Source organism: Oncorhynchus clarkii, chromosome 18 (assembly GCF_045791955.1).
Source record: "Oncorhynchus clarkii lewisi isolate Uvic-CL-2024 chromosome 18, UVic_Ocla_1.0, whole genome shotgun sequence".
In the NCBI taxonomy this organism is placed as follows: domain Eukaryota; kingdom Metazoa; phylum Chordata; class Actinopteri; order Salmoniformes; family Salmonidae; genus Oncorhynchus; species Oncorhynchus clarkii.
Genome location: NC_092164.1, coordinates 64,596,717 through 64,609,784, shown reverse-complemented (window position 1 = coordinate 64,609,784; position 13,068 = coordinate 64,596,717). Strand labels below are relative to the sequence as shown.

Sequence of the window (13,068 nt, the reverse complement as noted above, 5' to 3'; positions counted from 1 at the left end):
AGAAAAACTACAAAGAGACCTGGAGTTTGACAAATAGACCTCTTTCATCAGATAAAACACCTGACGTGAGGGAGACTCAGGGAGTCACTCACCCTGGGCCTTGTAAGAGCAGAGTCACTTACCCTGGGCCTTGTAAGAGCAGAGTCACTCACCCCGGGCCTTGTAAGAGCAGAGTCACTCACCCTGGGCCTTGTAAGAGCAGAGTCACTCACCCTGGGCTTTGTAAGAGCAGAGTCACTCACCCTGGGCCTTGTAAGAGCAGAGTCACTCACCCTGGGCCTTGTAAGAGCAGAGTCACTCACCCTGGGCCTTGTAAGAGCAGAGTCACTCACCCTGGGCCTTGTAAGAGCAGAGTCACTCACCCTGGGCCTTGTAAGAGCAGAGTCACTCACCCTGGGCCTTGTAAGAGCAGAGTCACTCACCCTGGGCCTTGTAAGAGCAGAGTCACTCACCCTGGGCCTTGTAAGAGCAGAGTCACTCACCCTGGGCCTTGTAAGAGCAGAGTCATTCACCCTGGGCCTTGTAAGAGCAGAGTCACTCACCCTGGGCCTTGTAAGAGCAGTCACTCACCCTGGGCCTTGTAAGAGCAGTCACTCACCCTGGGCCTTGTAAGAGCAGTCACTCACCCTGGGCCTTGTAAGAGCAGTCACTCACCCTGGGCCTTGTAAGAGCAGTCACTCACCCTGGGCCTTGTAAGAGCAGTCACTCACCCTGGGCCTTGTAAGAGCAGAGTGCGAAGCGGAGCGCATCAGTACCACACTCTGGGATCCCCTTGGGGAAGTCTTTCCTCTGGACGCCATAGGGGACAGAGAGACAGGAGTCAGGGGGCTGTATCCCAACATGGCACCCTTAAGTCCCTATTCAGCACACTACTTTAGGGCTTTGGTCATGTGGAATAGGGTGCCATTCGGGACACAGTCAGGGAGAGAGCACAGAGGAAAGTAAATGAACATGCCCCACTCAGACGGAACAAATGACTGAGAGGAGGGAGACGAGGGACGGCGGTGGGCCTACTGACTGACCTGCGCTTCCATGGCGACCATGCTCTCACGGGGGTCAAGGTTGCCCTCCTCTACTTTCTCTTGGAGCCTCTGAGGAGGGGGGAGAACAAATGTGTGGTTTAACTTGGCAAAAAAGAAAACACAAACACAGGGTCGTGGGGTGAAACAGGGATGCAGCTTGAGCCCCACCCTCTTCAACATATATATCAACGAATTGGCGAGGGCACTAGAACAGTCTGCAGCACCCGGCCTCACCCTACTAGAATCTGAAGTCAAATATCTACTGTTTGCTGACGATCTGGTGCTTCTGTCACCAACCAAGGAGGGCCTACAGCAGCACCTAGATCTTCTGCACAAATTCCATCTAGACACCGTTGCCCTAGAGCACACAAAAAAACGACACATACCTCAGCCTAAACATCAGCACCACAGGTAACTTCCACAAAGCTGTGAACGATCTGAGAGACAAGGCAAGAAAGGCATTCTGTGGCCTCAATATGAACATATAATTCGTCATACCAATTAGGATCTGGCTAAAAATACTTGAATCAGTTATAGAACCCATTGCCCTTTATGGCTGTGAGGTCTGGGGTCCGCTCACCAACCAAGAATTCACAAAATGGGACAAACACCAAAATTCTGCCAAAATATCCTCAGTGTACAACGTAAAACACCAAATAATGAGCAGAATTAGGTCGATACCCGCTAATTATAAAAACCAAGAACAGAGCCATTAAATTCTACAACCACCTAAAAGGAAGCGATTCCCAAACCTTCCATAACAAAGCCATCACCTACAGAGAGATGAACCTGGAGAAGAGTCCCCTAAGCAAGCTGGTCCTGGGACTCTGTTCACAAACACAAACAGACCCCACAGAGCCCCAGGACAGCAGCACAATTAGACCCAATCAAATCATGAGAAAACAAAATTATAATTACTTGACACATTGGAAAGAATCAACAAAAAAACAGAGCAAACTAGAATGCTATTTGTCTCTAAACAGAGAGTACACAGTGGCAGAATACCTGACCAATGTGACTGACCCAAAATTAAGGAAAGCTTTGACTATGTACAGACTCAGTGAGCATAGCCTTGCTATTGAGAAAGGCCGCCGTAGGCAGACATGGCTCTCAAGAGAAGACAGGCTATGTGCTCACTGCCCACAAAATGAGGTGGAAACTGAGCTGCACTTCCTAACCTCCTGCCAAATGTATGACCATATTAGAGACACATATTTCCCTCAGATTACACAGATCCACAAAGAATTAAAAACAAATCCAATTTTGATAAACTCCCATATCTACTGGGTGAAATTCCACAGTGTGCCATCACAGCAGCAAGATATGTGACCTGTTACCACAAGAAAAGGGCAACCAGTGAAGAACAAACACCATTGTACATATTTATGCTTATTTATTTTCCCTTTTGTACTTTAATAACTATTTGCACATCCTTACAACACTGTATATATACATAATATGACATTTGAAATGTCTTGATTCTTTTGAAGTGTAATGTTTGCTGTTCATGTTTTGTTTATTTCACTTTTGTTTATTATTTACTCAACTTGCTTTGGCAATGTAAACATGTTTCCCATGCCAATAAACCCCCTTGAATGAATTTGAGAGAGAGAGAAGACATAAATAGTGGGAGAGAGAGAGAGCAAGAGAAGACAAATAGTGGGAGAGAGAGAGAGCAAGAGAAGACATAAATAGTGGGAGAGAGAGAGAGCAAGAGAGGACACATAGTGGGAGAGAGAGAAGACAAATAGTGGGAGAGAGAGAGAGCAAGAGAGGACACATAGTGGGAGAGAGAGAAGACAAATAGTGGGAGAGAGAGCAAGAGAAGACAAATAGTGGGAGAGAGAGAGAGAGAGAGAGAGAGAAGACAAATAGTGGGAGAGAGAGAGAGAGAGAAGACAAATAGTGGGAGAGAGAGAGAGAGAGAGAAGACAAATAGTGAGAGAGAGAGAGAGAGAGAAGACAAATAGTGGGAGAGCGAGAGAAGACAAATAGTGGGAGAGAGAGAGAGACGACAAATAGTGGGAGAGAGAGAGAAAGACAAATAGTGGGAGAGAGAGAGAGAGAGAAGACAAATAGTGGGAGAGAGAGAGAGAGAGAAGACAAATAGTGGGAGAGAGAGAGAGAAGACAAATAGTGGGAGAGAGAGAGAGAGAGAGAGAAGACAAATAGTGGGAGAGAGAGAGAGAGAGAGAAGACAAATAGTGGGAGAGACAGTGAGCTTTTGTAATACGTCATTACTTTTTTTTACACTCTAAAATATTAGAGTGGGAGAGCTCCACTACAGGGCAGATTGCCAAGAGCATATTTCCACTGCAGCAAGACATCCTCCACTCTCCTCACCCTCCTCTCTCTCTGTTGTTTTTACAGCCCAGAACAAGATGATCAATTCTGTGGCAGTAATGTCCTTCCACCACCATGATTTAGTGTTCTAATAGATGTCGTTACTCCTAACAAGTCCTCTGTCGTTACTCCTAACAAGTCCTGTGTCGTTACTCCTAACAAGTCCTCTGTCGTTACTCCTAACAAGTCCTGTGTCGTTACTCCTAACAAGTCCTGTGTCGTTACTCCTAACAAGTCCTCTGTCGTTACTCCTAACAAGTCCTCTGTCGTTACTCCTAACAAGTCCTCTGTCGTTACTCCTAACAAGTCATCTGTCGTTACTCCTAACAAGTCCTGTGTCGTTACTCCTAACAAGTCCTGTGTCGTTACTCCTAACAAGTCCTGTGTCGTTACTCCTAACAAGTCCTGTGTCGTTACTCCTAACAAGTCCTCTGTCGTTACTCCTAACAAGTCCTCTGTCGTTACTCCTAACAAGTCCTCTGTCGTTACTCCTAACAAGTCCTCTGTCGTTACTCCTAACAAGTCCTCTGTCGTTACTCCTAACAAGTCCTCTGTCGTTACTCCTAACAAGTCCTCTGTCGTTACTCCTAACAAGTCCTCTGTCGTTACTCCTAACAAGTCCTCTGTCGTTACTCCTAACAAGTCCTCTGTCGTTACTCCTAACAAGTCCTCTGTCGTTACTCCTAACAAGTCCTCTGTCGTTACGCCTAACAAGTCCCCTGTCGTTACTCCTAACAAGTCCTCTGTATCCCGGCCAGGCTGGACAGGTCTGACCGTGTGTGTACCTCCAGAGAGATGCCAGAGATAACATCTAAAGGGTCGATGACATTTCCCAGAGATTTACTCATCTTCCTGCCATGCTTATCCCTCACCAGAGAGTGGAGGAGCACCTGGGAGAGAGAGAGAGAGAAAGAGGGAGGGTGAGAGAAATAGAGAGATGGGGAGGGAGACAGAGAGAGAAAGAATAGGGGCTCTAATTTATACTTTATCAGACTCTGTTGTTGTTATCAAACACTATTAATATCGGACCCCGTTGTCGTTAATATCAGACCCCGTTGTCGTTAATGTCAGACCCCGTTGTCGTTAATGTCGGACCCCGTTGTCGTTAATGTCAGACCCCGTTGTCGTTAGTATCAGGCCCCGTTGTCGTTAGTATCAGACCCCGTTGTCGTTAATGTTGGACCCCGTTGTCGTTAATGTCAGACCCCGCTGTCGTTAGTATCAGACCCCGTTGTCGTTAATGTCAGACCCCGTTTTCGTTAATGTCAGACCCCGTTGTCGTTAATGTCGATCCCTGTTGTCGTTAATGTCGAACCCCGTTGTCGTTAATGTCAGACCCCGTTGTCGTTAATGTCAGACCCCGCTGTTGTTAATGTCAGACCCCGCTGTTGTTAATGTCAGACCCCGCTGTCGTTAATGTCAGACCCCGCTGTCGTTATTGTCAGACCCCGTTGTCGTTAATGTCAGACCCGGTTGTCGTTAATGTCAGACCCCGTTGTCGTTAATGTCAGACCCCGTTGTCGTTAATGTCGGACCACGTTGTCGTTAATGTCAGACCCCGTTGTCGTTAATATCAGACCCCGTTGTCGTTAATGTCAGACCACGTTGTCGTTAATGTCAGACACCGTTGTCGTTAATGTCAGACACCGTTGTCGTTAATGTCAGACCCCTTTGTCGTTAGTATCGGACCCCGTTGTCGTTAATGTCAGACCCCGTTGTCGTTAATATCAGACCCCGTTGTCGTTAATGTCAGACCACGTTGTCGTTAATGTCAGACACCGTTGTCGTTAATGTCAGACACCGTTGTCGTTAATGTCAGACCCCTTTGTCGTTAGTATCGGACCCCGTTGTCGTTAATGTCAGACCCCGTTGTCGTTAGTATCGCTACCTGTTTGAAGGGCAGCTGCCCAGTCAGTTCTGTGCCAAGCATCACCATCCTGGCCACCCAGAAGAAGATAAGGTCACTTCCTGTTTCCAGGATAGTGTTGGGGTAGAATTGCCTCAGGTCACTTGTCTGTGGGGGCATATTTGTAGGGGACACAACACGTCAAGTAAGCATGAGGAAGTGTGGGCACTATATGGGGCATATTTTAGTGATTGATGTCATGAGTCCTAGTCAATACATTGGATGCCTGAAAAGGCACCCTATTCCCTACATAGTGCACTACTTTAGACCATAGCCCTATGGGGAAAAGGTGCCATTTGGGTCACAGATTTCTTTCTTTGTGAAAAGTGAAACATATGGGGAGGAAATGCAAGTGAAGTACCTGCTGTGGCCAGCCCAACATGGCAAATGGGAAGAGCCCTGAGGAGAACCAGGTGTCCAATACATCAGGGTCTGACATGGAGAGAGAAAGAGAGAGAGAGGGTGTAAACGAGTCAATCGAAAACAAACAAACAACACAACAGGCTTGTGATAGTGTGGCACCACAGGAACTCTGAGTCATTGTTGTGCTACAAACAATTCAATGGGTTCATGTGACGGCAGTAAAGCAGATCTCCTGACAGACAGACTTATTAAGGTGAGTCACCCCGAGTCAGTGTAATGGTGTCAGCAGTCCCCCTGAGTCAGTGTAATGGTGTCAGCAGTCACCCCGAGTCAGTGTAATGGTGTCAGCAGTCCCCCTGAGTCAGTGTAATGGTGTCAGCAGTCACCCTGAGTCAGTGGAATGGGGTCAGCAGTCACCCTGAGTCAGTGGAATGGCGTCAGCAGTCACCCTGAGTCAGTGGAATGGGGTCAGCAGTCCCCCTGAGTCAGTGTAATGGGGTCAGCAGTCACCCCGAGTCAGTGTAATGGCGTCAGCAGTCACCCTGAGTCAGTGTAATGGTGTCAGCAGTCACCCTGAGTCAGTGTAATGGTGTCAGCAGTCCCCGAGTCAGTGTAATGGTGTCAGCAGTCACCCTGAGGCAATGTAATGGTGTCAGCAGTCAACCTGAGTCAGTGTAATGGTGTCAGCAGTCAACCTGAGTCAGTGTAATGGTGTCAGCAGTCACCCTGAGTCAGTGTAATGGTGTCAGCAGTCAACCTGAGTCAGTGTAATGGTGTCAGCAGTCACCCTGAGTCAGTGTAATGGTGTCAGTGTAATGGGGTCAGCAGTCACCCTGAGTCAGTGTAATGGTGTCAGCAGTCAACCTGAGTCAGTGTAATGGTGTCAGCAGTCACCCTGAGTCAGTGTAATGGTGTCAGCAGTCACCCCGAGTCAGTGTAATGGTGTCAGCAGTCACCCCGAGTCAGTGTAATGGTGTCAGCATCCACCCTGAGTCAGTGTAATGGTGTCAGCAGTCACCCTGAGTCAGTGTAATGGTGTCAGCAGTCACCCTGAGTCAGTGTAATGGTGTCAACAGTCACCCTGAGTCAGTGTAAGGGAATACCCCCCTGAATTGGACAAAAATGAATGGCAAGATATTGGCATTGGACAAACCATATACACGATGTCCAATACCACCCAAAGCGGCGTTGATTCGTGCAAAGTATATGGCAAATGCCATATGGCAATTGCCAATTGTAACACCTCAAAAATCCAACAGGGGGCGAGTGCGCTCCACCGGGGTTTTTCATATTGGAAATGCAACCCAAGTCAACATCCAAAAGAAAAATTTTGAAAAAAGGATATTTTTTTCAAAAACTTTTCACCCCTTAAAAAAGTGCTTTCTGGGCCTTTTTTGAAATTCTTTCGATTTTTTTGTCAATTGTGTAATGTGTAAGAGCTGTATGAATATACTTTTGTCCAATTTTTTTATCAATTTTTTTTTTTTTTTAATTACATGCGCATAAGGCATATGTTTTGTCCATTTGCAATACGATTTCATAGGAAGTCAAAAATGTCAAAATTTGGTAAAAAACTTCACACATCCTTAAAAAAGTGCTTTCTGGACCGTTTTTCAAAATTCTTTCAATTTTTGTGTCAATTACACATGTATAAGAACTTTATCAACATACTTTAGTCATACTTTATTATCATTTTTTTTTTTTTTTTTTACTTGTGCATAAGGCATATGTTTTCTCCATTTGGAATATGATTTCATAGGAAGTCAAAAGTCAAAAGTCAGAAATGTCAATTTTATAAAAAACTTCACACACCCTTAAAAAAGTGCTTTCTGGACCGTTTTTCAAAATTCTTTCGAATTTTGTGTCAATTACACACGTATAAGAACTGTATCAACATACTTTATTCGTATTTTATTATCATAATTTTTTTTTTTTTTTACTTGTGCATAAGGCATATGTTTTGTCCATTTGTAATATGATTTAATAGGATGTCAAAAGTCGAAAATTTGATTTTTTTTAAAAACTTTAAAAACTTTAAAAACTAAAAAAAGTGCTTTCTGGACCGTTTTTCGAAATTGTTTCGATTTTAAGACAATTAATCATGTGTAAGAAGTGTATGAATATACTTTTGTAAAATGTTATTATCATAATTTTTTTTTTTTACTTGTGCATAAGGAATATGATTTGTCCATTTGCAATATGATTTCATAGGAAGTCAACAGTCAAAGTCCAAAGTCAATTTTTTTGGGGGCCAAAATTGACTGAACTGATGAACTCGGGACGGCCGGGCAGTGATAGTTGTTCATTTCCATCACTCGTTGTGTTGATTTCATCATGTCCATTTGGTGATGTTTTTTCACTATAGAATCATATTGCAAATGCGCGTGCAACTGGTAACCGAAAAAAAAAATGATGATTTCATTATGTCCATTTGTTTATGTTTCCTTACTTTTTCAAAGTCACTGTGCATTTGCAATATGTTTTACCATCACGAATTTGTCATGCTCAAAATTCAAACTATACTTTGCTCAAACTATACCTTTGTCAACTTGTATTATCATAATTTTTTTTTGTTTTACTTGTGCATAAGGCATATGTTTTGTCCATTTGCAATATGATGTCATAGGAAGTCAAAAGTCAAAGTCAAAAGTAACGATTTTCCTCCGTGCAACTGGTGATCTGAAATGTGCAACTGGTGATCTGAAATGTGCAACTGGTAACCCCAAAAAAAAAATGTTTTGTTTATGTTTCCTTACTTTTTCAAAGTCACTGTGCATTTGCAATATGTTTCAATGGGCAGGTACCATCACGAATTTGTCATGCTATAAAAATCCTGCAGGAATGTGAAATTGACTGGCCCGATGAACTCGGGATGGCTTTGCAGTGATTCTGGGTCATCTCAATCGCTCGTTTGGGTTGATTTCAGAATGTCGCTTTTGGTGATGTTTTTTTACTATAGAATCATATTGCAAATGCACGTGCAACTGGTCACCCAAAAAAAAAAATGTTTGATTTTTTTTGTTTATGTTTCCCTACTTTTTCAAAGTCACTGTGCATTTGCAATATGTTTCAATGGGCAGGTACCATCACGAATTGGTCATGCTATAAAAATCCTGCAGGAATGTGAAATTGACTGGCCCGATGAACTCGGGATGGCTTTGCAGTGATTCTGGGTCATCTCAATGGCTCGTTTGGGTAGATTTCAGAATGTCGCTTTTGGTGATGTTTTTTCACTATAGAATCATATTGCAAATGCACGTGCAACTGGTCACCCAAAAATATTTTTTTTTTGTTTATGTTTCCTTACTTTTTCAAAGTCACTGTGCATTTGCAATATGTTTTAATGGGCAGGTACCATCACGAATTGGTCATGCTATAAAAATCCTGCAGGAATGTGAAATTGACTACCCCGATGAACTCGGGATGGCTTTGCAGTGATTCTGGGTCATCTCAATGGCTCGTTTGGGTTGATTTCAGAATGTCGCTTTTGGTGATGTTTTTTCACTATAGAATCATATTGCAAATGCACGTGCAACTGGTCACCCCAAAAAAAAATGTTTAGATTTTTTTTGTTTATGTTTCCTTACTTTTTCAAAGTCACTGTGCATTTGCAATATGTTTCAATGGGCAGGTACCATCACGAATTGGTCATGCTATAAAAATCCTGCAGGAATGTGAAATTGACTGGCCTGATGAACTCGGGATGGCTTTGCAGTGATTCTGGGTCATCTCAATCGCTCGTTTGGGTTGATTTCAGAATGTCGCTTTTGGTGATGTTTTTTCACTATAGAATCATATTGCAAATGCACGTGCAACTGGTCACCCAAAAATAAAAATTTTTTGTTTATGTTTCCTTACTTTTTCAAAGTCACTGTGCATTTGCAATATGTTTTAATGGGCAGGTACCATCACGAATTGGTCATGCTATAAAAATCCTGCAGGAATGTGAAATTGACTACCCCGATGAACTCGGGATGGCTTTGCAGTGATTCTGGGTCATCTCAATGGCTCGTTTGGGTTGATTTCAGAATGTCGCTTTTGGTGATGTTTTTTCACTATAGAATCATATTGCAAATGCACGTGCAACTGGTCACCCCAAAAAAAAATGTTTAGATTTTTTTTGTTTATGTTTCCTTACTTTTTCAAAGTCACTGTGCATTTGCAATATGTTTCAATGGGCAGGTACCATCACGAATTGGTCATGCTATAAAAATCCTGCAGGAATGTGAAATTGACTGGCCTGATGAACTCGGGATGGCTTTGCAGTGATTCTGGGTCATCTCAATCGCTCGTTTGGGTTGATTTCAGAATGTCGCTTTTGGTGATGTTTTTTCACTATAGAATCATATTGCAAATGCACGTGCAACTGGTCACCCAAAAAAAAAATGTTTTGATTTTTTTTGTTTATGTTTCCTTACTTTTTCAAAGTCACTGTGCATTTGCAATATGTTTCAATGGGCAGGTACCATCACGAATTGGTCATGCTATAAAAATCCTGCAGGAATGTGAAATTGACTGGCCTGATGAACTCGGGATGGCTTTGCAGTGATTCTGGGTCATCTCAATCGCTCGTTTGGGTTGATTTCAGAATGTCGCTTTTGGTGATGTTTTTTCACTATAGAATCATATTGCAAATGCACGTGCAACTGGTCACCCAAAAAAAAAATGTTTTGATTTTTTTTGTTTATGTTTCCTTACTTTTTCAAAGTCACTGTGCATTTGCAATATGTTTCAATGGGCAGGTACCATCACAAATTTGTCATGCTTTAAAAATCCTGCAGGAATGTGAAATTGACTGGCCCGATGAACTCGGGATGGCTTTGCAGTGATTCTGGTTCATCTCAATCACTCGTTAGGGTAGATTTCAGAATGTCGCTTTTGGTGATGGTACCTCACTGTTTAAACATATTGCAAATGTACAAGAGTCAAGTGGACAAGAGTCCATCAGTCAATTAGATATCATTCTGACACCAAACTGATACAAAGTGACACCAAACCCACTTTTTCCAACTCGTTTAGTAGCCAACTATTACATACTTCAGAGCTGGCCCAAAATTCACAACGCCTTCGGTTCAAACCATAAAAAAACATAAAACACGTAGTTACGTTCTAGCTGCGGGTCCATTTCTTATGTTATGTGTTGGCCTAGCTGAGGCGACCCCGAATCCCAAGTTTCGGCTCGATAGGTCATTTGGTGTCCGAGAAAAACCCTAATTGGTGCTGAAAAGCCACTATTTTCCATGACTTGCTACGGGGTCCTTGAACGAGCTATCGGACAGAAACGTTGGGGTCCGTCTCTATGGGCCGAGCCGGTTTCAATGCACCTAGCCTTGCGTCTCTGAGACTTTTCTAAACGTCGTCATTTTCGTGATGGTCAAAATGAATTGAAGGTATTGCAAATGTACGAGGCTGTTTCTCGGTCCGAGAACCGTCTAGAGCCACGTAACTCACCACGCACCATCGACCGGAGGTCTAGAACAGGTTTCTAAAGTTTCGGAACTCTAGGTCTGACGGTTCTTTTTTAGCTCGAACAAAGCTAACTATTGCAGCCACTGTCTGTCTCTACGCACCCCAATACGTCCCTCCTTCCAAGTTGTGTTTTAGTATGATTTTTTTTTCCTTTGAATTTTTTGGGGAAAAATGACTGATTTACAGTTCATGGGGGTTGCCTAATCACATATATGAAGTTTTGGACAGATCTGACTTTTTTAACCCTTCGAAACAGCCCCTGAGACACCAATTATGGCACTTCCGGTTGGCACAGGAAGCTATAAATCAACACATATCCTCATTGGGGTATGCTGTTACAGAATCCTGAGTTTTAAGTCCTTACGTTAAGAATTGACTGATTTACACAGGGTTGAATGCACTATGTCTATCAAACTGCAGGCAGGGTATGGGTAAACACTTTTAGGGTGATTTTAACCACTTCCGGTTGGTCCAGGAAGCTTAGAATCAACACAGGTAGACCTCATAGTGGCCTGATGGACTGGTACCAAAGACATGTTCATACGGCATTCATAACCCATATAGACTTCAGGTTGAAATTAGGGGTGCAGGCAATGTATTCCTATGGGGAGAGATGACACTGTAATCTGTGAGATCAAAAAACACTGTTTTACTGTTAAGGGTTAATGCCACACGGTCAAGGTTAGGCTTGCACGGATCGGGAGGACCTTAGGAACATTCCTGTGGTGGAATTTGTCTTCTCACCCTAACGGTTCTCTCACTCTCACCCAAAATCAAATGACATTGCGGGGCAGGCTACATTTTGGGCCTACTATTCTAATGGTCGCTGCGCCTAGACCGAGCGAGCTACGGTCAAGAGGGATATCTCGTTGAACTCGGCACGGCTTAGGGATTATGGTAATGCCATTTCCTGCTCTCTGTGTCTTTAAGCACCGCACTTTATCACTCCATCCTTCCTGTGTGTGTGTGAGGGAGGTTTTCTTTGACATCTGTTGGGAAAAATGACTGATTTACAGTTCATGGGGGTTGCCTAATCACATATATGAAGTTTTGGACAGATCAGACTTTTTTAACCCTTCGAAACAGCCCCTGAGACACCAATTATGGCACTTCCGGTTGGCACAGGAAGCTATAAGTCGCCACATATCCTCATTGGGGTATGCTTTTACATAATCCTGAGTTTTAAGTCTTTACGTTAAGAACTGAGTTATTTACGGAGGGTTTAGTATGTGTGTGTTATTTCAGAAAATCATAGAAAATCACAGAAATCTCGCAGAGCTCCGCAGCACACTTTAAAAAGATTCGTATGAACACCCTGCAACTGGATCTGTAAACGTTGAAAAAAAAAAACGCCTATTTGTGACCATCGCCAAGTTGTCATTGTTCCGTTTCTCTTAAATGACGATAGATAAATGGCTGGTTCTTTTTTTATTGACACCGGAGGCTCCTTGACTTTGACCTGAAGTGGAAAAATAATTTCTCTATTTCCATTTTGGACCTTTAATCCCAGAAAAACGGCCATAACTCAAAAACCGTCGAGGCCTAGACGCCATCTTGTTCGGGGCCAACTGCCCATTATGCCAAACCTACGCTCACCAAGTTTCGGCTTCGAAATATTTTCCGTTTTCGAGATAAGGCCCCGTCGTGATTCGTGATGTTTTGCCAAATTGCCATATGATTCCGTATGCCCTCTTGTGGGAATTTCCGGGATAGCGGAAAAATGGTCCAAAACTTGTTTATTTTATAAAACGGAAACCGAATGTCCGACAAAGTTCATTTGATGACTTCCCGGTAGGTCTGGCCCTACCGCACGGCCCGACGCCGACCGCGAATTTTACAAATGTTTTCGGACGTCTAGTAAGGGACCGTACATTTGCGATATGGACTTTTTCACCGATCATACACGAAATGCCAAAATGTTCCCTTATGTATGTAATGGTGTCAGCAGTCACCCTGAGTCAGTGT

At 43.4% G+C, this 13,068-nt stretch overlaps 1 protein-coding gene across 2 annotated transcripts in view; it reads right to left on the bottom strand.

The window, feature by feature from the left end:
- LOC139373851 (valyl-tRNA synthetase 2, mitochondrial) overlaps positions 1 to 13,068 on the bottom strand; it is a 41,342-nt gene that overhangs the window by 18,343 nt on the left and 9,931 nt on the right. For both annotated transcript variants that reach the window (XM_071114935.1, XM_071114934.1), the window contains exons 19-23: positions 5,633 to 5,703; positions 5,254 to 5,379; positions 4,151 to 4,255; positions 1,023 to 1,091; positions 711 to 789 (exon numbers count right to left, since the gene is read on the bottom strand). In XM_071114935.1, coding sequence (XP_070971036.1) covers positions 711 to 789; positions 1,023 to 1,091; positions 4,151 to 4,255; positions 5,254 to 5,379; positions 5,633 to 5,703 — 450 coding nt within the window. The remainder of the gene's footprint in view (positions 1 to 710; positions 790 to 1,022; positions 1,092 to 4,150; positions 4,256 to 5,253; positions 5,380 to 5,632; positions 5,704 to 13,068) is intronic.